Here is a 26,083-nt window from a genome sequence, read left to right as displayed (position 1 = left end):
TTTCAAACTTGTTTATCATATCCATTATTCCACTAAAGTTTTTAAATATATGAAAAATACAGTTTCTACAAAAAAAGAAAAAAAGGAAAGAAAAGAAAAGAAAAGGTTTCTAGTTGCATCAAATACAAAAAAGTGACATAAATGAACTTGAATGCTTACATGCATCGCAAATTATGCCCCCATTATTAAGTTTATGAGGGGTCTTAAGGAAAATAAGAATCTCATAAGTTTGAGGAAGCAATAAGAACCTTTATTTGCTTTTTTTGGCACTTGCATTTGTTTTAGCAGTAGATGAAACACCAAGTTTTGTGCCTTTGGCTCTGGATTTATTCAGCTCATTGATTTATTCAAGTGGATTTGAGAAGCATTATAAGGAAGTATATGCAACGTTAGAAGTTAATTCTAGTTTTAATATATAACAGTTTATTTTTTTGAGAAAAGGTAAGAGAATTTTATTAATAAAAAATCATTCTGGAATACATCATCCAAATCATTAGGTAGTTCTTCTACCCATACATCTATATTTGCAGATAAAACTGCTCTACATGCAAGAGTGTGCGCTTACTTATTACCCTCTCATTTTATGGTGAAAGCTACATGATTGCAATGTGGAACCAATTCTACGGGCATCCTCAATCACATGCCTATACAACGTGAGACATTTAGCAGGAGCATTCAAAGCTGGTATAACCCGCAAGCCATCACCCTCAACCAACACCCTAAGAAGACTTAGCTCTGTTGCTAATAGGACTGCTCGTCTTGCTGCCAACACTTCTGCCATCTCCACTATTTGAGGCAGCAAAATCTTCTGACTCAGTGCTGCAACCACATTCCCCATGCTGTCCCAAAAAACTACTCCCCATCCAGCCATGCCCAAGTGTTCGAATAAGGCTGCATCAAAGTTTGCTTTGTACCAATTCTCCATCGGCAGAGCCTATCAGACAGGAGCAGGTCTGGGAAGTGTCCTCGGAGCCTGTCTGTGCACCTCAAAATATTCCTCCACCTGTGCTTTTGCTCTTTCTTCCAATCTCTAACAAAGACCATGTGGTCTGGTTTTCTCTAATTCTGTTGCACCGTTGCCATAAACTCCAAGCTATGGTTGAAAACCAAGCTATTCGAAAAACAGACCCCTGCATTAGCACCCCTTCAAACAGGTCCATGAAGGTTCGATGATGCTTCTGATTTAAATCTGCAAAGCTTCTCACTTCCAGACTGCTTGGGCTTGCTCACAGTACCAAAGGCTGTGCATGTTTATCTCCCAACTCCTCACATAAGGAACATGTTTCATCCACCATTATATGCCTATAACAGTTCATTTAACTCTTAAGAGACTAAATTTAACATTAAATTTTGGACCCACCATGTGCCATTTCAATCACCCTACCAACCAAAAAAGAACAAAAAAAAAAAAAAAATAGTATCAGTTGCAAGTTTTACCCCATTTACAATAGCATCTTGAAACAGCAGAGACTAGTAGGCTGCTGCATGACTTGGATGTATCCGATGTTAATGCAGGTTATGGGTTCAAACAACATGATAATCTGTTATTACTTTCTTCCATTGGGATTTTTTGCTTGATGAGGGATGGCGCGGAGTGATTCAACAACTATCCCAATAACATATTATTGGCAATGTTAAAACTAATGCAAGAAAAAATAAATAAAATACGAAGATTTATTGAAATGGATACAATAAGCTAAAAAGGAAATTTTGTATTAGAATTAACCAATTGAAAATATTCAAATCAAGTCATCTATCCACATAATACAATGGATATTTTGCACTCGTAAGGTTTGTATCAAATTAGATGGAGTTCTAACATATTGAAAATTTAAGGTTTTCTTTGTCTCCTAAAGCATCAATCCAAACCTCACAACTCAAGTATAACAAACACAATAGCCAAAGGATGCTAGAAATACACTCTCAAAGCCCTAATGTCCCAAAAATTTTATAGTCAAGTATTTTGACAGACAAGTTGCATGCAATTTCTAAGAGGTCAATCCAAAGGCTAATGCTATTTAATCTAAGAACTTGATAACATGTAATGAAACTAACAATGGTCAACACTATTAATTTCAAAATTGTAACAGTTGTTAGTTCCAAAAGAGAAAAAAAAAATAAAAAATTGTAAACAAAATAATCCCAACAAATTTCCCGAATGATCACTCAGAAAACAATCCAATGGCATTTTTCAAATAGAACAGTTGACATAGGGAAAAAAAAGGGGGAAGAAGAAGAGGCATGAAATGGACCTCATGGTCATGGAAGACTATTTGATGTCCAAGTTTGTGCGGTCATCAACTCTGCCATAGAAAAAGAAATGTCAAAAAGAAGAAAAACAAATAGAAATGGGTTTTATTTTTTGGGTAAATATAGTGATTGTTTTTCGCATTTTGGATCAATACAAAGCTAAATTTCTATAGGAAGAGAGAGGCCTTTTGCACTACATAGGTGCTCATATTATGTGAGGCTGTGTATGAATGCCATAGAGGAGAAATACGTTTAAGAGGTGGAAGAGACAAGGAAGAGAAATGGTTCGGAAATTTACAAACACAATATAATAATAGGTGAATTTATAACTGCAGAATATGTAAGAGCTTATTAGGATTTGATGGAGAGAAGAAGTGGAAAAGACACCTAGATGCAAAAGAATCAAGATAATTTTCTGCTCTACCAAAACAACATTTATTTTAGAGCACCAAGATTAAGAAAATATTTATGACACATGGCTCAAAATTATCCCACAATTGAAATTCAATTTGAGAACTAATTGGATTTTCACTAAGTTTTGACTTTAATTAATTATATATATATAGATAGATGAGGTTGTCTTTCTTACAAATTCATTTCCTGTATAATAGCAAATGAAATCACGTTATGCAAAAACATAAATCACTAGAGTGATATAATTTAGCAGTAGAACTCCATGATCATTCTTTAGTGGATTGAAAAGGTGCCTAGCATAAAAATTCTAAGTCATCAATAACATTCTCCAAAGTTACTACACGTTATATTAGCCTAAAAAAGAAAGTTACTACTCATTAGCAAGCAATTTCTATTTTTAAAGCACCCAACTAAAGCTATTCCATCTCTTATTGCTTTTTTTTTTTTTTTTTTCAACTCTGAATATGAAATCTAAATGAATTTATAAGCAAGAAAGACAACCTTAGGCAACAAGACACTTTTTAAAATGAATTTGTAACCATAAAAGAAATGGATAATCTTTAGTGCTATAAACGAAACAAAGAAAAGATCTTTAGCAAAGAAATCAAGGAAAGGGTAAAAAAAATTCATAGATTTGATATCAAAATTTCATTACTAGATCTAATCACTTTTTTTTTTTTGGGGGGATGAGTAGCTGAAACACATTTGGTGCATAACTAGTCTTGGGTGGAGAGGTCACCGTAGCATCAAAAGTGGCTTATTTTGAGGCATGTTCGGCTGAGAGAGAGTTTCTGAAAATATTGAATAGGTAAGCATGAAGAGAAGAACGAGGAGAAACTGAAAGAGTGAAGGGAAATAGGATGTCATGCATATCACTAACGTGTCTAAATGAGGTGTCCGTTATCATTAGATCAATTCAATGGCATAGGATCTCAATACCTCGTTTTCCTACTATGAAGTTACTACTCGGTAGTAATATTAATATTATATTAAATAATATATAAAGTAAATATTATTTTATTATTAATACATAGTAGGATATGCGCTACCTAAGTTCCATTAATAAAAGGGCGGTGTCTATTTCAAACTCAATTTGTGAACTAAAATAGTAATTTCAAGTCATGATTTCACTTCAAAATGTATGTGTACGATTGTGTCACAAACTGGTGTGCACTAATAATATTCCCTAATAAAATATGCATTGATGCCCTTTAAATTAGGTCATAGTAATTACTTAGAGGAGGCATTATCATACAGGAACATACTATAATGAGTGGGCAAACAAAACCTCACCAAATTCATTCCGGCAAACTACTGCAATAAAAGAGGCAAGGTTCTTATGGCAACATCAAACCTAATTTTTACCCAACCAGTGTGAGGGGGCTTCCAAATTAACAAGAGGGGAGGGGGGGAGGGGGAGATATAATTGAGACCAAGCCAAAATGTGATTAAAGTACAGCTTAAACATTTTAGCACCTTCCTTTGGGTTCGGTATGTGTGACCTGCAAAGATAGTTTGATTTTGAATTCTCCATATTTTATTAAATAGAATAGAGGCAAAGCAAGTGAACCTGTGTACTTCATTTGTGGGAATCTTCAGGTGGCATTGCAGAAAAATGAAAAATTACACAATGTTACTTGGAGACAGAGTTCCAAGAGAGGCTGTGAGAATTGGCCTTGGAGAGAGCGACCAAATGGAAATGGTAACTGTATAAGGGCATGAGAAAAAGATGTGATTTACAAATTTCATATCTTGGTTGCATAGAACACAAGTCATGTCTGTTTGTGGCCACCTCCTATTGAGTGATTTTTTGGTTGGAAGGATATCCCATGCACTTTTAGAGCATTAGTTTTAATCTCTTATGAATTTTTAGTTTACAGAGGTGCTTCTAGTCATGTTTTGAGAGAGGGCCTGAATCTTGGAAACTGGTGAATGATCTAATAGGTAGGTTGACTTTATTGTGAAAAAGCTATGGAAGTTGGACTTGGAAGACCAAATGAGCATGTTGGGAGCATTTGTCTAGGAGGGAGGAATCTGCAAAATATTTATGATGGTGACGCTATCAAAGAGTTCATTAAGAATGTTAATGTCCCAAGCTAATTTAGATTGATTTTTAGGGTTTTCTCTCAAGTGTATTTTCTAGGGTTTTCTCTCTAAAAAGTACTCCTTACAACATGTGGGTAATGAGAATATATGTAGTGTGGGTAAAGACTTGGTAAAGCAAAACACAATTTTTTGCCAAACAAAAAGTTTCGCGAGTACTTCATGAGAAGGCCTTACCTACGAGACACTCGCGAAAACCTCCAGGCTGGCATGACTCTTCATCTTCCAGTCATGTGCTCTATACGTGGCTCTTTCGTGGGTAAGCTTCTTGCGAGACACTCACGAAATCCACTTATTCATCCTTTTAAGCTTGAGTCTTCACACTCTCTCACATTCATCCCTTACAATTAAAAACCCACATATATGTAGGGAAATATGATTGAAGAAATTACAATCAAATTTGGCACGAAATTAACGTCAACATAAAATAGTCGTAAATTACAACTTACAGAAAGCAACCCCTTTTTTCACTAAAGCTTTAGACTTGTAGATGCCTTTCCATAACCAGGAGGGGAGAGAGAGAGAGTTCAACGGTGGTTTGAGGAAACCTTTTTTCTGAAGGTATTTGGCTTTGAGGATTTGAACCCATTTCACATCTAGGTTAGAGGCCATAGCCAATCCCAATTTGGCTAGTAAGGCAATGTTTGTGTCTTTGAACGTTTTAATTCCCAACCCCCCCCCCCCCCAACACACACACACACACAATCCTTGGGCTTACAAACCTTGGTCCAAGACATTGGGAAAAGAGAATTATTGTCCTCAAAGGGACCCTAAGTAAATTTCTTAAGACAAGAATCAATTTTGGAACAAATGTTTTTTGAAAGGTAGAAGGTAGAGGAAGTATAGGTGGGAATAGATACTACAATGGATTTAACTAGAGTAATTCTAGAAGCTTGGGATAGGATTTTGGCTTTCCCAGATTGTGCTCTAGAAATAACCTTGTCAAGGACCTCATTAAACATTTGCTTTTTGTTCATGCAAACCAAGCATTTGATGAAGTCCTCTAATATTTAATATTGTTTTTGGTGAAAAGCCTTCCAAGCAGCATAATTTAACTGTGTCACACAACTAGCTCAATGAATAATCAAATTATGCACGGTTAAAGAGTACATTCTCTATTACTATTACTTGACTAAACAAACATAGACAGCTACACAATCTCAACAGGGTAATTATCTTCCATTCTAAAAACTCTCTTTCTACTTGATAAATTGTTTTGATTGAATAACAAGTATCACATGACCACAAAGGCCGTGAACAGTTCACAGAACTTATTATTACTCATATAATAGCCAAGCATGTAGAACATAACAAAAACTTCAATAACACAAGTTGAAACAAACCCAATTCACACCACCATAAAAGAACTTTTTAAGATATATATGCCCAAGAAACAAACAAAGCACTCATTATACATTAAAAAAAAATCATAAAAAATGGGGGTGAGGGGGGGTTGAAGTTGTAAATACTTAAAAGTGAAGGGAACTAACTTGGAGTTGGAGGAGATGAGAATCAAGGGAAGGAAAAGAGGCATAATTCTTCAAAGCTAGAGCAAGATGTCCTCTTTTTCTTCGAGGGTGGAGACAGATTCAAATCAAAGTCATCATTCACAAATTCATGGGTCATTGAAGATGAACCCAAATCAAAGTCATCATGCACATTCTTCACCCATGAATTTGTGAATGATGACCCCTTACAAAAGTCCTTCAAATGCCCCAAATCACTTACAGTTTCGAAAGCCTCATGATCCATATTTGAGGAATAGGGAAGTGGTATTAAAGGGTGGACCTTGGGGTCAATAGGGATCGATAATGACATATTCAAATCACCTTGAAATCCCTTCAAACCATATTCAAACCCAATAGTATTTGTTGTTTCCATTTGCAATTGCACGCCCTGAATCTCCTTCATTGCAAGAAGTGGGGAACAGAGGTAGTAAAGGTAGGGAATCGGGGACGAAAGATTTATGAGGACAACAAATGCATTCTACACGGATCCCAAACTTTTTTATGATAGCTGTAGGATCCGTTGACTCTCCGTGATAATAATGATTCACCATCTTGACAGTAACCTTAAGATGACTCTGTTTAGATAGATTTAACTTCTCCCATTCACAAAAAGGTCCAGAAGAAAACCACAGGCTACAAGATTCACTTTTTTCTAAGCAAACCCTATCACAGTCAATTTTGAAACCATTGACGTCAATGTAAATGTCAAACTCACAATATCCATTAGCCGGTCCAAGGGCAAGACAGACGGCAAAAAGATATGGAAATCTCCAATTCCGATCAACCATGAATGAAATGGAATTTCCATCGCTTTGATGATTGAACTCATCTGGAATCTCACTCCCCGGTACTAGAAAGGAACCAATCCAGCGGAGAGGCCGATGTGAAAATTCATGTACTCTATTTGCATTTTTTTTAGCAATACCCTGCAGTTTGGCAAATCAAGTTAGGTATTTGGGGAAAGGCAATACAATTATTTCTTTATAACTGAGAGCGAGAGAGTGATAGAGAAAGACCTGACTCAATATTTTTTTTGATGATTGTAGATTCCACGATGGGCAATTTCTAACCCTCAAACGATGTAAAGATTGTGGAAGTCCTTGAATTTCCTCGAAGTGCTTGCAATCAACTATATTAAGATCCGATAATGTAGTAAATTTGATCAAGCTTTCGGGGATGGTAACAATATTGGTGTTTTCTAGATTTAGAATACACAATGTGGGAAAGTAATCGACCACCAGATCATCTAATTTAGTTACATTTTCACCAGAGAGAGTAAGTCCGAATAACCATAAAAACCCATAGCCATCAAAAGAATTGTAGGTTGGTCTTGGTATATTAGTAGAAAGATCTAGACTCCAAAGTTTTTGGAATTGATAGATGCTATTTGAGGAAGGGAACTCTTTAATACGAGTCCCACCCAACTGTAAATACTCTAAGCATTTCATTTCAGGGTCAATATCAGGGAAGTTCTCAAGGCTTGTGGACCCTCTAAGATTAAAATATTTAAGAGATTTTAACGCAAGTCTTCTTGGAAGAGTTTGAAATTTTCCACAGTTTCTGAGATCCCAACTTTCAAGTTTATCAAGAAGTCCAATGGACTCATGAACCTTAACTAAAGATTTACAATTTGAAAGGTATAATTTCTTTAAATTTGGGGCACACAATTCAGGTAATTCTTGAATGGAGTCACAGTATTGGAGAAAAAAATATATTAGAGATTTGAACTCAAGTCTTCTAGGAAGAGCTTGAAGTTTTTTGCAAAAAAATAGGTCCAAAACTTCAAGCTTATCAAGTAGTCCAATAGAATCATGAATCTCAACCAAATTTTTACAAAAAGAAAGGTCAAATTCCTTTAAATTTGGAGCCCACAACTCAGGTAATCTCTGGCTGGATTCACAATGTTTGAGATTGATTCTTTTCAAATTTTTAAAATGCACAACCTGTAGAAGGAAACAACATTTATCTTCAACAAGCTTTAAAATAAACTTTAGAAGTAAAACATAGTTAAGAAAACTAATAATCATACCTGCTTGAATGGCTTATGTATTATAATGTTACTATGTGGCATGTTGATGTATACAAGCTGTTGAGGACAAAAATCAGATGGTAAGGAAACAGAACAATTAGCCCAATCCAGCAACACTATACTGTTGGGGAGATATTCCAAACATCCATCAATATGTACATTTTTAACTCTAAGAAACTTGATAGTTTCCATCTTTTTGAAAGCTTGAGGATGAATTTCCAATGTAATAGGTTCAGGTGAGTACATCATTATGCCTCGAGTTATATCCATTCCCTAGTTGGACAAAGCATTAAGTGAACAACACTATGCAATAGAAATTCCCAAAAATGTAACAACTTAAAAAATTTAAACAAAAAAAAAATATTGATAAGCTTGTATTGCTACAAAATTAATAAAAATTTAAGGAATTAATTCGTTTCTTCTAACTTGATCAAAAGAAGGAAAGAAGTGAAGAAAAAGGACTCATACCGTATTACTAGTTAGTATAACACGAGCATCCTCAAAATCCCGTAGCCTAGTACGTTTTCCAAGCGCTTGTATTGATTCTTGTTGAACAATTTCCTCTCCCACTTGTTGTAGCAAGTTATGCATCGATAAATAGCCACACCAATCAATCGTTATCAAACACTTGTCAATAAGTTTTTGAATACCATAATTTGGAAATAAATGACATGCCTCTAATATATTTACAACATCATCTATATTTTCCCCCTTGAAGAAAAATGCAATATCGAGGAAAATATCCTTTTCATTTTGGTCTAATCCTTCATAACTCGTTTTGAGTATTTTTAGAATTTCCTTGTCGGTAATCTTTTTATACTTCTCTAATGCACTTTTCCATTGACATAAACTTTTTCCACGCAAATCAGAACCAATTATTTCTAAAGCTAGTGGAAGGCCATTCACATAATTGATAATCTGCTTTGTAAGTTGAAAATAGGCTTCCTCAGGTTCATTTGTTTGGAAGGCATACAAACTAAAAAGTTCGCAAGCTTCATATTCATCCAGTTCATCAACCATATAGATTAGAGGATCTTGTTTGAGAGTCTTTAACACATTTTTGTCTCTTGTGGTTATAAGGATTCTACTTCCAGAAGCTAACCAATCACATTTTTCAAGCAAATTTTCTATTTGTTTTCGTTCATCCACATCATCAAGAACTAAAAGAACTCTTTTATGGCAAAGTCTTTCCTTTATCGCATTGATTCCTCTAGATATGTTGTCCACCTTTAAATTTCCATCCCCTAAGGTCTTAGAAAGAAGTATCTCCTGTAGTTGGATTATGCCATCAATTGTCCCAGACCTTTCTTTAACATTTTCTAGAAAGAAACTTCCTTCAAAGTCATCAAAAATTTTGTTATATACAGCTCTTGCGATTGTAGTCTTACCTATTCCCCCAAGGCCAAGGATCGCCACGACTCGGATATCATTTAACTCAATACATAAAAGCTTTTCTATTTTTGTTGCACGAAAATCTACTCCAATAGGGTATTTAGCAACAAATAAACGTGTGCGGCAAAATATTTTACTTGATAGCCATTCGATAATTCCCTGGATAAATTTCGATTCAAGACAACTGCCAATCACATAGCATAGAAGGCATGTTATGAAATGGATTATCTAGAAAACGTACGTAGGAAGATATGCAAAATTCTAAATATATAGTTCGTACAATTTTTTTATTCTTCTATCAAGTGGTTGCATGAAAACTCTACATAGGTGAGGAACCAAACTTACTGGAAACCCACATTTGATACTAGATTGAAACGATTAAGAGATGAGCTTTTCTCAAAAAATACATGGAAGAAACTCTTAATTGGTAAGATTAAATTTTTCTTTGTAGCCTAACAAGCGACTACCTTTATAGTTAAAGATATTATCAAAATAGAACAGTTTCATATAGTGGTTATGACAAACCATTAAAATTAGAAATTAAAAAAAAAAAAAAAAAAAAAAACCCATGAAAGCATGATACTATTTAGGAGATACATACTCATTATTGTAATGGAATCCGGACAGATTGCCAACTTCTTTTAGAGCTGCCCTCCAAATCTGCACCTTGCCAATGTTATCCTTGAAATTTTTTTCATGTTTAGACAATTCTAGCCCAAACTTTCCCTCTTGTTTATGTACTTCTGATGGATCTATTCCATAAAAAACTGGTAAAACCAATTGGCCAAGATTTTTCCGACAGTCAAGAATCCAAACAAGTTCATCCAAACACCATTTGGAAGATGCATAATTTTCAGAAAACACAACAACCGAAATCCTTGACCTTTTGATGGTTTTGAGAAGTTCCTTTGAAATTTTTTCTCCCCTCCGAAGTTTATCATCCATGAAGGTGTAAATGTCTTTGTCACACAAAGCTTTATATAAATGGCCCGTAAAACTACAACGGGTATCTACACCTCTAAAGCTCAAGAAGACATCATACTCCCACCGGTGAGTAGAAGAAGTGGAAGTCATTGGAGAAGAAGTGGAAGTCATTGGAGTCTACATACGAGCAGAAGATTGAGAAGGTCAAAGATGTGATAAAATGGGAATTATAAGGGATGAGTGAACACATGAAAAAAAAAAAAAAATTACCTCGTTTATATGACTGGAGGTTGAAGGTGGCGGTTTTGTGGCAGCATCAATATCATGCCGCCGGCACCATCTGGAAAAGAGGTGGCGACCAAGGACGAATACCCCCAAAAGTACAATGATTTTCATGCTTTTCTAAAACTCAAAATGTTCGAATCCAATGTCTTTTCTTTTTTATTTCTGAACCAACATGTTTAAAGTTAAGGCCTACAAAGATATGCAAATGACTTGTACATACCTAACACCGAATCCCACCAAAAATGTCTTTTTGGGAACTTCCGTAGTTAAATAAATGACAAATAACAAGATCAATGGAGATAATAAAGAATACAAATGCACTCTTTACATTTGACTGAAATTTATTTAAGTTATTTAACTTTATTTATGTCAAGTTAAAACTTTTAAGTCTCAATATTTTTTTTTTTTGAGAATTCTAAGTTCCAAATTTTAAAAGATGAAACCCTCCAGTTTCATTTTTACCACATACAGTCAACCTCTTCAACTAGTTGAGACAATAGTTGTAAATCAAAGTTATAAATTTGGTTTCAGTTCACTCTAAAATCTAACTCCAAAAAATCAAAGAAAGAGAAAAAGATGAGATAGAGAAGAGAAATTGAAAAGAGGCTCACGGTGATGAATGTGCGAGATGCTTCACCTTGAGAGAATTGGTATGGTGGGGATGAGTGAAGAAGATACTGATGTTTACTGGTCTCGATCTGGTTCACGAATAGCTTTTTGCTGCAGTCTTTTAAAAAAAAAAAGGATTTGTGAAGATGATCTTGAGTAAAATTGCATCAGAATGAACCAACCTTTTTGAGTTTTTCTTTGTTTATCAGACTATCTACCTTCATGGAGATCGAAAAGTCTTCATGAAACAAAGACTCTGAAAAGCTAGCCAATCATGTGGGGATAGGAAAGTTCTTGAAAGCTTCTCTTTTTCAAATGCCCCAACTTCTATATTTATTTACAAAAGAACCAAATTATTTTAGCCAATAGTTAATGCTGTTTCCACTAACTTTAGTAGAAATCTCGCACATCTTCAGTTTTTTTTTTTCTTTTTTGTCAATCATTAAACTTAGGAATTAATAAATCTATTACAACGTAAACAAGTTTTATCAGAAGCTAAAATACTTTCCACCACAGGCGACGGATACAAAAAGATAACAAAAGATTCTAAGCTACTACCACCAAGCTTGGCCAACACATCAGTACATTGATTGGCCAATGCATCAGCATAAAAAGAGAAAAGTGTGAAAATGACATAGCAAATTACTTTCTCACAATGATAAGAGTACCATCCATTTCTTGGTGGATAGATAGATGCAGAATGCCAATATTATTTATCGGATAAATTACATGAACACAACTTGATGTACGAGTTACTGTGAACCAAGTTTAAAATTTTCTAAAACCGGTTAATTGGGTCCTTAATATCAAATTAGTCCCTAATTATTGTTGTGAAAAATGGCTAACTGGCCTAATAGAATTTAGATACTAAATTAGATTTAAGGACTAAATTGATCCGTTTTAAAAAGTCATGAATCTAGTGGGTATTAATCCAAACTTCAGATATATTAAGAATTTTACCCTATTTATGTCTATTGACATCTCTATATATGTGTGTTTGGGACAAATTTATAAGTTAATTTAAAAAAAAAAAAAAAAAAACTCTTCACTTATTATTACTTTTTTTCATATGTACAAATATATTTTAGCACATTTTTAAACTAAAATCTTTTTAGCAAAAGGCTAAGCAGGTCTACTAGATGTATGAACCAGAAGATTGTAAAATCTTTTTTTTACAAAATTTTGCATGACTTGATGCCGTAAATTTTGGAATTAGTTGGCTAAAATATAGTTATTTTTCTATTATATAAATACCGATAGTGATTTGAGTGCTCTTAACAAACATAAATATAAAAATTTTATATTAAAAAGCAAAAAACAATAGTTTTAACTGAAAATTTTAATTTAAAACTTTAAATAAATATTATTTAAAAAAGTTGAAGTGGTTTTGACTTGCAACCTCAAAGACTTGAAAATAGGTGTAAAGTACTACACTTTCGATGCATTTTCAGCTCAATTTTTCTTCCTTTCCTGACAACAAAGACCAACGTCAATAGTTATGCTGTTTCCACGAAATTTCCATCAAATTTAGTAGAAATCTCGCGCGTCTTCAGTTTTTTTTTTTTTTTTTTTTTTTTTTTTTTTTTTTTCAAAAAGAGAAAAAGCAAGAAAATGACATGACAAATTAAATTACTCTAAGATTTGTTTAGTTTTCTAAAACAATGCATAGAGTACTATCCATTTCTTAGTGGACAAATTGTAAGGAACTGGTTTGGACATCTAGCTCAACAAAGATATGGACTTAAGCTCAAAAAGTCCAAAGCAATAAATTTGTAAAGAATGAGTTGGAAAACTGGACTTTAGTGAATTAAGTAACAGATCAATAGATTTTGATGACAAAGAGAGAAAGATAACGAAAGTTTATTAACGAAAAACATCCTAGGATTGGTCTGAGGAGACTCATTCTTAAATATTGCACTTCGAGCTTTGTTACAGGTCTTGTTCCATGTTGCTATGGTGTTTCTTTTTTTTTTTTTTTTTTCCATCTTCTTCTGTCAGGGTTTCTCCTCTATTTTATACTATCCTTCTTCTTTCATTTCCACCGTCTACATGTAGATTTAGATTGATAGTGTTGATACTTGTCCCATCAGTTCCTCCCTAAAATTTTTGAGAGTAGCTTGAACGCTGAAAATCACGGTTCAGTTAGCTGCAAAGCATTCAATGCGATGGTAGTAGCTTTCTCTTAGATATTTCAAGGCATTCTTTTGTCCTGTTCCTTCTTAATACTTATCTTCTTCCATGGAATGGCCCAAAATGTTGCTCTTGATGGTAGACCATACTCTCTGTCCTCGACCTTGCCCAACCAAGGAGGGATTCCTCCTCGGACCACCCTCGGGGTGGCTTTGATCGGATTTCATTTATTCACTTACTAACACAAACCCTTTTGAAAGTGTTTACTAGTCCTTGAGTTGTTTAACGTCCTCGGATTGGACCCTTGGCCCAATATATACATAGATATGGGCTCCCTGGCCTTTCACCCCCACACAAATAATACCAATATTATTTATGGGATAAATTCTATGAACATAACTTGAGCTTTCTAAACAGGTTCAAAATTTTCTAAAATTGATTAATTTGGCCCTTAGAATTAAATTAGTCTTTAAATATATTGAGAAAAATGACTAATTGGTCTAAATTGTTCAGTTTTGAAAAGTCATAGATTTGGTTAGCATTAGCAAAAATATCAAAATATGTTAATCAAATTTACCTTATTTATGGTTATTGACATCTTTTTTTGTTTTTTTGACAAAAGCTATTGACATCTTTATATTTGTCTGTTTGAGACTAATTTATAAGCTAATTTTTTTCTTTTTAGCTCTTTACTTTTTCTTATTTTTCTCACATTTTAAAGTACAAATTTATTTCAGCACACTAATCTAAAAAGAATTTAACAAAAAGCTAAATAAGAAGCAGGTTGTGACCCAGCTTATGACACCCGCAATATTATTTGTATTTGGAGTTGGATAAATTAGAGATGAAATTTGTGACCCAGCTTATGACACTCACAATATTATTTAGTTGCTTGTTTTGGCATGGACACTCCTTCGCATTTTCCCACATGAGCTTCTCCACTGTATGTTTGCAAAGACCCTTGATCAGTTCTATAGTCAGCGATGCAAACATTGATGGAGGAAACTTAGCTCATATCTCCCTTTCTCCTTTTTAATCAGCACTGCGTGATCTGCAATTTGTTTATTCATTTGCTTTTATTTCCTATATTGTCTCTCTATATATCAATAAAGATCATGGTCATTTTGAAAGTCCCTCATATTGAAAGCTCTTTGGTTAGTCAAAGTGATGAGTAATTCTTTTAGTGAAGGCTTTTTGATCTTGTAATTTTTGTTCTCGTTTTTGGGTTGCCATTTTTTATTAATAGGAGACTATTGTTGACAATGTTATTGGTAACTTAGTGAAACTGTTTTGTTCTTCTAATGAAGCAGGTATAATGAACTAAATTGTCAAGAAATGTCAGAAGAAGCTAATTAAAATGACCAACAAGTGGATTAAATTGTGGTTTAGCTTTCTTTTGATGTTCTTGCTATAGGTGGTAGGAAGGATCCCAGTTGAATTAATAATTCAAAAATATTTTCCAAAATTTTTAACTGAAATTGATGGAGAGATTTTAACTGAATTAACTTAAAATATAGAGGATTGAAATGAACAAAAACAAAATTATAAGACTAAAATGAATTCTAATAAAACTTAAAAAGTGAGTTTTGCATTTTAGCCTAATATTAATTTACAAAATAAATATTTTGTTTTAGATTGGTGAGTACATCTTGATAATACCAAAAAAAAAAAAGTCTTTTATTAATTCAATTGAGTCAAATTAAACATAATAAAAAGAAAATTAATACCAATAGCAATAACATATCAAAAACATTGAAGGCAATAGCATAGCCTCAAAGAGCTTTGTAAGCTTAATATAGACATACAGTTTGGCGGGTATAGCGGTCTTACGGGTCGGAGCATTCCAGAATTTGTTGCTCCGAACGATGTCGTGTTTTAATGTCGTTTGCTAATTGCTACCTGACTGCATTCTCTGCCATATCCTCTCTTTTCTCCCAACTCGGTTCTCTGTTCTCGCGAGCATTTTATCGAGCAGTTCTCGACTTGGACCAGCACCATCTCGTTAGCAGGTCCAATAGCGTTGTTGAGGCAACCTTCTTAAAGTCTCTTTCTTAATTGGCAAGAAGCAATAGATTATGGGGACTCAACTTTGCTCTCTGGGTTGTTGATGGTGGTAGGGGGGCTTTTTTGTTAAGATTTTCAATCTTTATTTCTTTAGTTGTTTTAAAAAATTTGAGTGTCTTAGTGGAAAAAATTTAGCTTCCCAAGCCCATGGCATATGGTTATCTGCGTTTGTAAAAGTTTTTTTTCTTATGGTGTCAAAGGTGGAGCAGCTTTTGTTTGCTTTTGAGGATAAATCTACTGAAGGCTCTTATTTGTTTCCAGTTTTTACCTTGTTAATGTAGTAGTTCACTAGTGTCTGGAAACTTGGAGCTTTGGCTTTAAGTTTTATCACTATCATCTTTAAGTTTCATCTCAACCATTCTTCGATCTTGTTTGAATATAGAGTTGCTGATGAGCTTGAGCTTAAATTGCAGGTGAGATTGTAAGTTTGAGTTAAGCCCAATAAGTTCGCATCTATCTTACCAATAAAAAAGGAAGTTCTGAATCTGGAATTATCTATCAGTTGAAATGACTTAATTAGGGAGGACACTAAAAAACTCAAGACCAAGCTGATGTATGTGCAGTTAGCTAGAAGTTTCATATGGAATTAGAAACTTTTGTTTTTGTGTTAGGCTAAAAGCAACAGGACCTCCATGATAGATTATTTCAATGAGTTATGCAATTCAATCCCACTCTTTTTATTTCTTTGGACCATGAACATTTTCTTCAAAAACAATAATGGATGTCATGAACGTTTTCTTCAACCCTAGTGACAGAACCTATTATGAGGAGATGAAACAGACAGGGATTTCTACAATTGTTGTCATCAATTCCATTGATAGAGGACAAAAGATTCCGCTTTTCGCTGCAGCTGGTCTTCCCCATAATGAAATATCTGCTCAGATATGTAGCCAGCCTGGTTTGGTCAAGCGATTGGAGTCCTGAAAATCTTTTTGAGGTATGTCTTCCACACAAATATGTGTTAGCTAAGATAACTGAGTATTAAACAAGTTGGATGACTGAATGCAGGATAGCAATAAAAGGATTTCTCTATAACTTCTAATGAATTGGCCTTTTTTCCTGAATAGAATTAGCAGCTCCCTTTTACAATGAAATTCACGTAGTGCTAGAATTATATACCTTCCTAGTAAATAGGAAACTCAATTTATATTAATAAGAACAATTTCTTTTACTTCTGTTTGTGAGTTAATAACTGAACTTTTAAATTTTTTTTCTTTTAGGTGAAATTTCCCAGATTTGTAGTATAAAGTAAATTTAAACTTTCTGAAAGAGTTGAAATGGCTCAAAGATAGGAGCCCAACTGCTTTAATTGAAGTGTTGTTTTATGATATTGCTTACTACTGATCCAGTTGTTTCCTTTTCCTTAGAATTAACTGAGTTAATTATTTCTTACACCACTTTTGTTACTGTCTCTTATCTTCTTCTTGTTGTCTTCTTCCCCTCTAACTTTTAAGTGATTATGCTGACCTACTTTATTAATTTACAGAATGCAGAAGAGGACAATTATGCCATTGTATTTGTAGCTATGGTTGTAAATATGGAGACTGCACAGTTTTTCACACATGATTTTGAGGAAAATGGCTCTATGGAGAGTGTGACGCTCTTTCTGAACCTGGTATAATTTGAAATCTGCATATGGACCATATTGTGATATACCTATTACTGTTATAAGTTCAGTAATACAGTGTCTGAATTGCATTCATAAAATGTGTCCTTTGATGTGCTCTTTTACAGGAAGATGACCCTACAATTGAATGTATTATCACTCCTCGTATAGCTCTTACTACTGCTGAATATTTGGCTTTTGAATCGGGAAGCATGTTCTTACAGATAATAGTTCTTATGATGATGCTCTTCATGAGGTAATGTAAAATATTGACGCCTTTAATTTGCACTGAGGATGTATCATATACTGTAATTTTTAAAAAAAAAAAAAAGGTCAGTGTCAGGATGCACAAAGCTTTGTGGTTCTAATACTTAGAAATATTTAATATATTTGCAAATATTACATGGCTTCCAAGTTTTAGAGACATTTTTTTTTAGTTGAGAGTTGTGAGAAGCTATTACGCTAAATCTGCAGCTAGCTTCAGTTCTCAATGCATGAGTCATGCTTGGGAATGTTATTGTATAGATGGTGCAGGTACTTTTTTGAATTCCATTATTAAGGCTTAAAGCCTTGATTGAGGGGTGTGCGCCATGCATCATTGCAGCGAAAGTTTTCTTTGTTATCGCTGTATTATTTTTGTGCTATGAACATCCTTTTTGCATATAAGGACAATCTGCTGGCCTTCCTCACCAGTGTCGGCTCAATGGGTGAGCCAAATACGCAACCGCCTAAGGCCCCCAACCCCAATGAAAAAATGCCCTTAATTTTTACCAATAGAGATGTTCTTGTACCAATAGAAGTATTAATTAAGCCCTAAATATTCATCAATAAATAAAAAGTAGTTGTTTTTTTATCAAAGAAAAACCAGTTAAAGAAATTTTTTTTTCATTGGATGGGTTAATCATTTAATCTCTCACACATAAATGTTAAAAGAACACATCAATTTTACACTAGTAAATAAATTTATACTCAAATTTTATTTAGAGATATCAAATATATAACTTTATTAAAATTTTCAATCATAATTTTTTAGTATTTGGTTACTTCATTCAATAAATAGTGTTTATTTTAGATGTATAGTCATTGAGTAATGCGATATTCTACCATTTCAGTAAAAAAAAAAAGGTAATGCAAAATCAATTCCGGAACATTTTTACCTAGCCCTTTCATCCTTTCATGAAGAGACTGCATGCAAAATCAATCTCCTCCTGACCAGTCAAGAAGAGAAGGATGTCTCCTTCAAGTTCTGTCAAGTGGATGTGTAGCACATGCAGTAAGTGGGGATGCAACAAGGTAATCACTTTCCGGCTGTTTGGAGTAAGAGTATCTCTACTAGAAAAGCTCTACCAGGAATTGTAAATATATTACAATTAAAGAAATACCCTGAAAACGATCTCTGCATCCAGTGTTGCAGAAGTGACAATCAGGTGAAGGTCAAGTCTTCGTTTCACTAGTTGCTTGAGTAATCCAAAGAGAACATCTGTGTATAGTCCTCTCATGTGCTTCATCGAGCATAATAATAGAGTACGGGGAAAGGTTACCATCAATCAAAATTTCCCTAAGAAGCATACCATCAGTCATGTACTTGATGACAGTATCTGGACTAGTACAATCTTCAAATCTAATAGCATATCCAACTTCCTCACCCAAACGACAACCAAACTCTTCAGCAACCCTCTTAGCCACAGACGTTGCAGCCACCCTAAGAGGCTGTGTACACCCAATTTTACCCTTTGTTGTATATCCAGCTTCTGCTAGATATTGAGTTACCTGAGTTGTCTTACCCGAACCAGTCTCACTAACTACAACTAGGACCTGATTGTCATGCACAGCCTGAATGAGTTCCTTCTTTAATTTGTAGATTGGCAAGCTCAGCCTCTGTTCTTGAATCGATAGCTTTGACGAGAACTTTGTCTGCAAACCTTAAATGCGCTTTGAGTTCATAGCAGACCTTGGAGACGAGTGATAGGTACTTGAGCTTCTTAAACCTGTCGTCTTCTTTAATTAATTAATTAATTTGTTTTAATTTTAATTTTAATTTCTTTGGACCATGAATACTTTCTTTGAAAATAATATTTGATGTCAAGAACGTTTTCTTCAGCCCTAATGAGAAAAACCTATCATGGGGAGCAGTGATGGCTTTAGGAATTCTTTTTAGGATGGTAAAAAAGAAACTTAAATGATACAAGATCTGATAATAAAAAAAACTTAAATATATTGGCATTACCAAAAAGGAAAAAAAATCGCAAATAAAAGAAGTTTTACAATTTTCTTTAACTAAAAAAATGAAAAGGCAAAAAGTGACTAATGAGAGTTAAAGTGAGAACTAATAATGCCAATATGAGAGTAATAAAGTAAAAGAGAAATGATGAGAGAGAGAGAGAGAGAGAGAGAGTTACATATGATAGCCATTGCAAGTGCGAGCTGAGCTGCCAAGGAGAACTCATGATCATAGTATCTTTCTTGATATCGTTTTTTTTTAGGAAAAATGAACTCAAATATTAATTTTATGTAATAGGTTGAACGAGTTATGAATTGCCTAATCTTGTTGTTGCTTGAGTTATTTTTACTGTTATTTATGTTAATTTTCATTATGATAATTTGGGTTATTATTATTTTTTAATTTGTTCATTTGTTGTTGTTGGTGGGGGGATAAACACATTGGGGAGCTCCTTGAGTAATTAATATAACATATAGAGATACACTTTAACCCAAAAGACCTAAACCCATTGGGAACCAGGTGTCAACCCTGCACGCACATCCATGTCCATGGGAATCTCACATCACACCATTATTTAGCACCATTAGTAATATTTATTTGTTGAAATTTTTTTTTCTCCAAGATCTTTGTGTGGGGGTCGTTTAGGCTTTCTCTGTCTCCAAAAGGCCTAAGCCCAATGGATATGTGCTCAATTATGTTATATTAACTACTTATTCTTCTCATCTTTATTCAATGTGGGACACGTGTAACCCAACAGTTTGGCTTAATCTTGTTGTTATTTAGGCTAATTTTTATTATTGCTATTTGATTCTTGATTTTTTATTTAAAGGGTTAAAGGATTATGCTTGGGGACCAAGATAATTTTTGTGGGATATGTATGTCTAGGACAATTTCAAAAAAAAAATCTTAGGTGATAAACTATTATTGATGAATTAAAAAAAAAAAAATGATGTTAGTAGTGGGTATAATTGAAAGCTAGTAATAGCTTACCATTTAAGATTTGTTGTAAAAATATTGTAAATATAACATTACTCTAGTTTTGTTGAATCCAAATCTATATATTACTAAAAGCTGAAGCGTAGCATTTAATGTTGCTACGCTTCCATTGAGCCATGTTAGTAGCCATGTTATTATCAATTTTTTTTTCAATTTTTTATACAATTTTTTAACATTTAAAGTGAATTAAAAACTCTATTATATTACAATCAAAATATCATATTTAATTTATCTTATTTTTAATTATTCTTATTTATTATTAAATTTTCAATTCCATTTTAACTTTTCATATCTCCACTATTCTCTACCTTAGCTTTCTTCAACCTTTCTCATTCCATTTCAACTTTTCATATCCCCACTACTATCAATATTAATATTATTCTATCTTTTTATCTTCCTTTATTTTTTACTCTTCTTATTCTTATCCTTATACTATAAAATTGTCATTCTTCCTCTTATTCCATGCATAATTTCTATTTTTCCACACACAAAAGCCTCTCTCTCTCTCTCTCTCTCTATATATATATATACTTTCCTTCAATTTTTGGTATATATATATATATATATATATATTTTTTTTTTTTTAATTTTAGTGTAACAGGTTGACCATCAAAACATACTGATGTAGTATTGAAAACTCCACCAAATGCATCGCAGAAATCAATTTTAGACTACTAGAAGTCAGTTAGTTTGCTAAAATTGGAATTGACAGGTAATCTAGCTTGATACGATTTAGTTTTATATTTTATCTTGTTATCTTTTTTATTCTCATTGGTTGTTAAATGTTATATTATTGCATTATAAAGATAGTATATAAAAATATAATATTATTTTATTACATAGCATAACTAAAATAATATGGTGTTTATTACTATACATTTCATTTTTATTATTTTATTCTCATCTTATTTTATTCAACATTTAAATTTAGCAACATCCTCCATATCATAATTATATATAATTTGTCTCATTTTTAAAAAAAATTAAACATATAATATTTTATTCAATAAATAAAAATTGTTCTTATAAAGTCTTCCCATGAAATGTTACAATGCATCAATGGAAAAATGAAATACAAAACAAATATCAATTTAGAAACACTCAATTTAAAAAAAAAAAAAAAAAAGAATAAACAATTTTCTTATAAAGTATTCCCATAAAACGTTACAATGCATTAATAGAAAAAGAGAATACAAAACACATGCTATTTTAGAAACACTAAATTTATAATAATAATAATAATAATAATAATAATAATATCAAACCAAACATATCATAAAATAATAAACTAATAGTTATGGTTTATGGATGTACTAACTTCATGGCAGCAAAATGGAGTAAAATAAAAATAAAAATAAATGTTACAATATGCATATTTAGTACATTAGAATTATCATCTTGGGAAAACAATAGGATGTTAACAAAGAGGGAGAGAAAGAGATTAGTAAAAGAAATCAAACATCAATTAAATAAATTAATTAGTAACTGTTAATTGGAAAACAAAGAGACCGACGGCTAAAGGAGTAAAAAATTAATTAAAGATGACCTTACGAATGTTATTATAAACTTTACAATGCAAATAAATAAATCGTTAAATTCACTCAATTAAATCATATAATCAACAATTAAATAAAATCATACAAAATTTAAACTTGAAACTAATCAAACTCTAATCTAGAAAATCATATTTATTATCAAAACTAAAAGGAAAACGTTCTTCAGTAATAATAGAAATATATAAGAAATAAAGATGAAAATTTTCAAAATCTTCTTTTTTGACATTTCATTTAACATTATTTATAAATAATAAAATATAAAAAAAAGTCCTTAAATGCTTATATTCTTCACACACCATGACTTTTAAAATCTAATGAAAGGTTCTAAGAATTTAACTCTCATTTAATGCCTCTATTATGAAAAACAACAGCCAGTAAAATATGATGATAGTAAGAAACGTTATAAATAAGAACATGAAAAAACTAATTAGCCACTATTATTATGGAATAGATGTCTTTTTTTTATGCATCTAAGAAAATGAAATGTATAGGGTTTACTTATTAAGGTATATGTAAAGATTTACGTTAAAAAAATATGTAAAGGTTTTTTGAAAAAAAAAAGTAGATGTAAGGTTTTTATTAACTTAAAAGACAATGAAAAACCAATTTTTAATTACTACAACTGTCGCTACTCTATAAATCACACACAACACTATATTTAATATCCTAAACAACATAGTTAGGCCCTTTTGGATATACACCACCATATTCAACTTATAAATTACAACCCAAATCAATCATACAATTACACAATCAAAGCATGAACATGTAACATGTATTACCTTCTGAATTATTGCTTGGAATTTTCACAATTATTGAAAGAGAATCTCCAAATTTAATTTTTAGAAAACATCAAGACAAGGTGAATTTTATTCTTTTTAACTTCCATATAGAAAAAAAATATTACGCACATTATTTCAATCCTTATGGAAAAGAAGGTTTACATGTAGCATGCAAAACGTGTTTAATTGACTTAGAGATGTAAAAATTAGTCAACCAACTATGGTAGAATTAAGGTTTCAAATTTTAAATAAAACAATTCTACAATAATAAAAAATTATTTTGTGATAAATATGATTATGAAATGCATTACTTTTCATTAAATTAGTTCAAATTACAAAATAATAATAATAATAATGAGATCACCATAAAAAATAATCACGCGCAACGCGCGGGTCTACGACTAGTTCTTATAATTCTCAAGTTAGAGTGTCCAATATTTAGACAAAATATATTAATTTTTAAAAAAGGATACATATAAATTTTTTTACGAATAATTTTTTTTTTTTGGCAAGTCAAGGCGTTCAAATGCATATGAAGTTGCCCCTGATGAGGAGATGATACAGACAGGGATTTTTACAATTGATGTCATAAATTACATTGCTGGGTTTACAACAAGTGGCTATTGACCGAAAACAGTACATAAGGTTCTCTCTTATTTATTTTGATTTGAAATGATTCTCCACTTTTCTCTTATCTATATTTGTTTCTTTCTCAATAGTGGCAGAATCTAGCATTCCATTTTGGTTTGGGCCTGTACCAGTTGCCAAATATGTGAGTGCTATGCCTTTTGGGTGTATGTAAATTCAAAATCGGTTCATCTTAGGTTGAAGGCTAATCTTGTGGATTTTTGAGAAAGTGGTCATTTCCATGTTTCCAGTTCTGCTCTGCCACCTCATTTTGTGTGGCACATTGTTAGAGCATACATTAGCAAAAATTTTAAGATAGGATTAATTTATGTTGCCATTGCTCTTTTTACTCAAACATCTAAAAACCCATCCTCTTCTTTATTACCAAGTTTCAGACAGTCTTAATTGGTCTTGAACCCACTACCTCACAGTCTATATTACTAAAATGGGGTTGTCTTTCCTGCTTCCAAATTCATTTCCTGTATAATAGCAAATGAAATCAATTAATTTCCCGTGTAATAGCAAATGAAATCACGTTCTGCAACAATGTTACCCAAGTCACCAGCATGATACAATTCATAAGTAGAGCCCCAAGATCCTTTAGTGGATTGAAAAGGGGCCTAACATAAAAATTCTCTAAGTCATCAATAACATTCTACAAAGTTACTACTCATTAGTAAGCAATATCTGTTTTCAAAGCACCCAACTAAAGCTATTTCATCACTTATTGCATTTTTTTACTACTCTAAATATGAAATACAAAAGAATTTGTAAGCAAGAAAGACAACCTCAAGAAACAAGATACTTTTTATAATGAATTTGTAAGCATGAAACACTCTTAGTTTTTTGGTACTTTTCCCCCCTTAAAACTCATGACATGAAAACACAAACATAGCAGAGTGACCCCAATAGCACCAACAACCAAACATCGGCAGCAGAGGACCCAACCTCAGAAAATCTCAGGTAAAAAAAAAAAAAAAAAGCAAGAAACGCTGCTGGCCCCTCCAGTCCTGGCCATTGACACGCACACACTCAACTAGGCTTCATAACCATTATAAAAATCTGGAAAAAATTCAACAATAAATCAATCAGATATATTTAATAAAATGCAATAAAAGAAATAAATAATCTTTAGTGCTATAAATGAAACAAAGGGATGATCCTTGACAAAGAAATCAAGGAAAGGAAAAGAAAATCATAAATTTGATATCAAAATTTCAATTCCAAATCTAATCACAATTTGTTTTTGGTGGGGAGCTAAAACACTATTGGTGCACTACTAGTCTTTGGTGGAGAGGTCACCGTAGCATCAATAGTGGCTTTGTTCCCCCTTTTTTCTCCATTTTGGACATATCAGTTATGGTGAGCTGGAGGTGAAAATGCTTGGGCCCACCAAAATCATTTCTATTTTCTCTCATTACCAAACAATTCTAAAAATTATTTTCTCTCCTCTATTTTCTATCCCTCCTATTTCCCCTCCAACCAAACTCAACAAAATTAATTTAGAAATATTTACAAGTTGATCACTAGGATATTAATATTATCAAATTGACGTTATATGGCAAGAAGCTATACGACTATACGAGCCAAGAATCAAAAGACAACCACAGGCATTGAATATAATCCCTTGCTAGTTGCTACTTGCTACAGCCTACAGCTGCAAGTGCTTTTTTTATTTTTTAATATTAATGATATATTAAAGAGAAGAAGCAAGGGAGGGCCCAGCCTATCTCTGGCTTCATTTGTGGGAATCTTCAAGTGGCGTTGCGGAAAAAATTTACAAATTTCGCAAATGTTACTTGGAGACAAAGTTCCATGAGAGACTGTGAGAATTGGCCGTGGAGAGAGTGATCAAATGGTAGCTCTATAAGGGCATGACAAATATGTGATTTACAGATTCCATATCTTGGTTGCATAGAACACATGTCATGTCTATTGGTGGCCACCTTCTATTGAGTGATTCCTTTGTAGAAAGGATATCCAATGCAATTTTCCAGAGCATTAGTTTTAATCTCTCATGGATTTCTAGTTTCCAGAGGTGCTTCCAGTCATGTTTTGAGAGAGGGCATGAATCTTGGAAATTAGGTGAATGATCTAATAGATAGGCTGACTTTATTGACAAAAGCCATGGAAGTTGGGAGACCAAATGAGCTTTTCTGGAGCATTTGTTTGGGAGGGAGGAATCTGCAAAATATTTCTGATGGTGACGCTGTTCATTAAGATTGTTATTGTCCTAAGCTGAATTAGATTGAATTTTTATTTGAAAAACCCAATTTATATCATTAGGGAGGGCTTCTATACAAGGAGGTGTAATTGGTTGGGAGGGAATCCAAGGATCTTCCCAAATATTGATTCCAAAGCCAGAGTGAACTTGAAAGCAAGCCATTTTTTTCACTAAAGTGTTAGACCTGCAAATACCTTTCCATAACTAGGAGAAGTGAGAGCTCAATGGTGTTTCGAGGAAACTTTTTCTCTGAAGGTATTTAGCTTTGAGGATTTGAACCCATTTCACATCAAGGTTAGAGGCCATAGCCCATCCCAATTCGGCTAGTAAGGTAATGTTTGTGTCTTCCAACTTTCTAATTCC

General features: G+C 33.0%; 1 protein-coding gene and 1 pseudogene across 4 annotated transcripts; one reads left to right on the top strand and one right to left on the bottom strand.

Annotated features, from left to right (window-relative positions):
- Nucleotides 1-452: 452 nt before the first annotated feature.
- LOC126707484 (disease resistance protein RUN1-like) lies at nucleotides 453-11,736 on the bottom strand. Of its 4 annotated transcripts, none has more exons than XM_050407160.1 (9): nucleotides 10,891-11,736; nucleotides 10,298-10,797; nucleotides 8,773-9,880; nucleotides 8,305-8,577; nucleotides 7,292-8,218; nucleotides 6,258-7,201; nucleotides 4,945-5,107; nucleotides 1,438-2,303; nucleotides 453-1,302 (listed from the first exon to the last, which is right to left on the bottom strand). In XM_050407160.1, the coding sequence occupies exons 1-6, from the start codon at nucleotides 11,014-11,016 to the stop codon at nucleotides 6,620-6,622; spliced, it is 3,516 nt and encodes a 1,171-aa protein (XP_050263117.1). In that variant the 5' UTR covers nucleotides 11,017-11,736; the 3' UTR covers nucleotides 453-1,302; nucleotides 1,438-2,303; nucleotides 4,945-5,107; nucleotides 6,258-6,619. The 4 variants fall into 4 exon arrangements, with proteins under 4 accessions (XP_050263117.1, XP_050263118.1, XP_050263119.1 ...); XM_050407161.1 differs by having other exon boundaries at nucleotides 453-1,380; nucleotides 2,253-2,303; XM_050407162.1 differs by lacking the exon at nucleotides 4,945-5,107 and having other exon boundaries at nucleotides 453-1,380; nucleotides 2,253-2,303.
- A 4,596-nt stretch (nucleotides 11,737-16,332) lies between these two features.
- Nucleotides 16,333-18,131, top strand: LOC126705211 (V-type proton ATPase subunit B 2-like; annotated as a pseudogene).
- The last annotated feature ends 7,952 nt before the right edge of the window (nucleotides 18,132-26,083 follow it).

The sequence above is a fragment of the Quercus robur genome, chromosome 11 (genome assembly GCF_932294415.1).
Source record: "Quercus robur chromosome 11, dhQueRobu3.1, whole genome shotgun sequence".
NCBI lineage: Eukaryota > Viridiplantae > Streptophyta > Magnoliopsida > Fagales > Fagaceae > Quercus > Quercus robur.
The sequence above is the reverse complement of the archived record's forward strand: the minus strand, read 5'-3'. Positions and strand labels throughout refer to the sequence as shown.

Bases quoted from the DNA above. Each gene is read 5' to 3' on its own strand.
- LOC126707484 (XM_050407160.1), bottom strand. From the start codon at position 11,016: ATGAAAATCATTGTACTTTTGGGGGTATTCGTCCTTGGTCGCCACCTC. The intron at 9,881-10,297 runs GTATGTATCTCC...TGTGATTGGCAG, and splicing joins GGATTCCATTACAATAATGA to TTGTCTTGAATCGAAATTTA. The intron at 8,578-8,772 runs GTATGAGTCCTT...TTGTCCAACTAG, and splicing joins TTATACTAACTAGTAATACG to GGAATGGATATAACTCGAGG.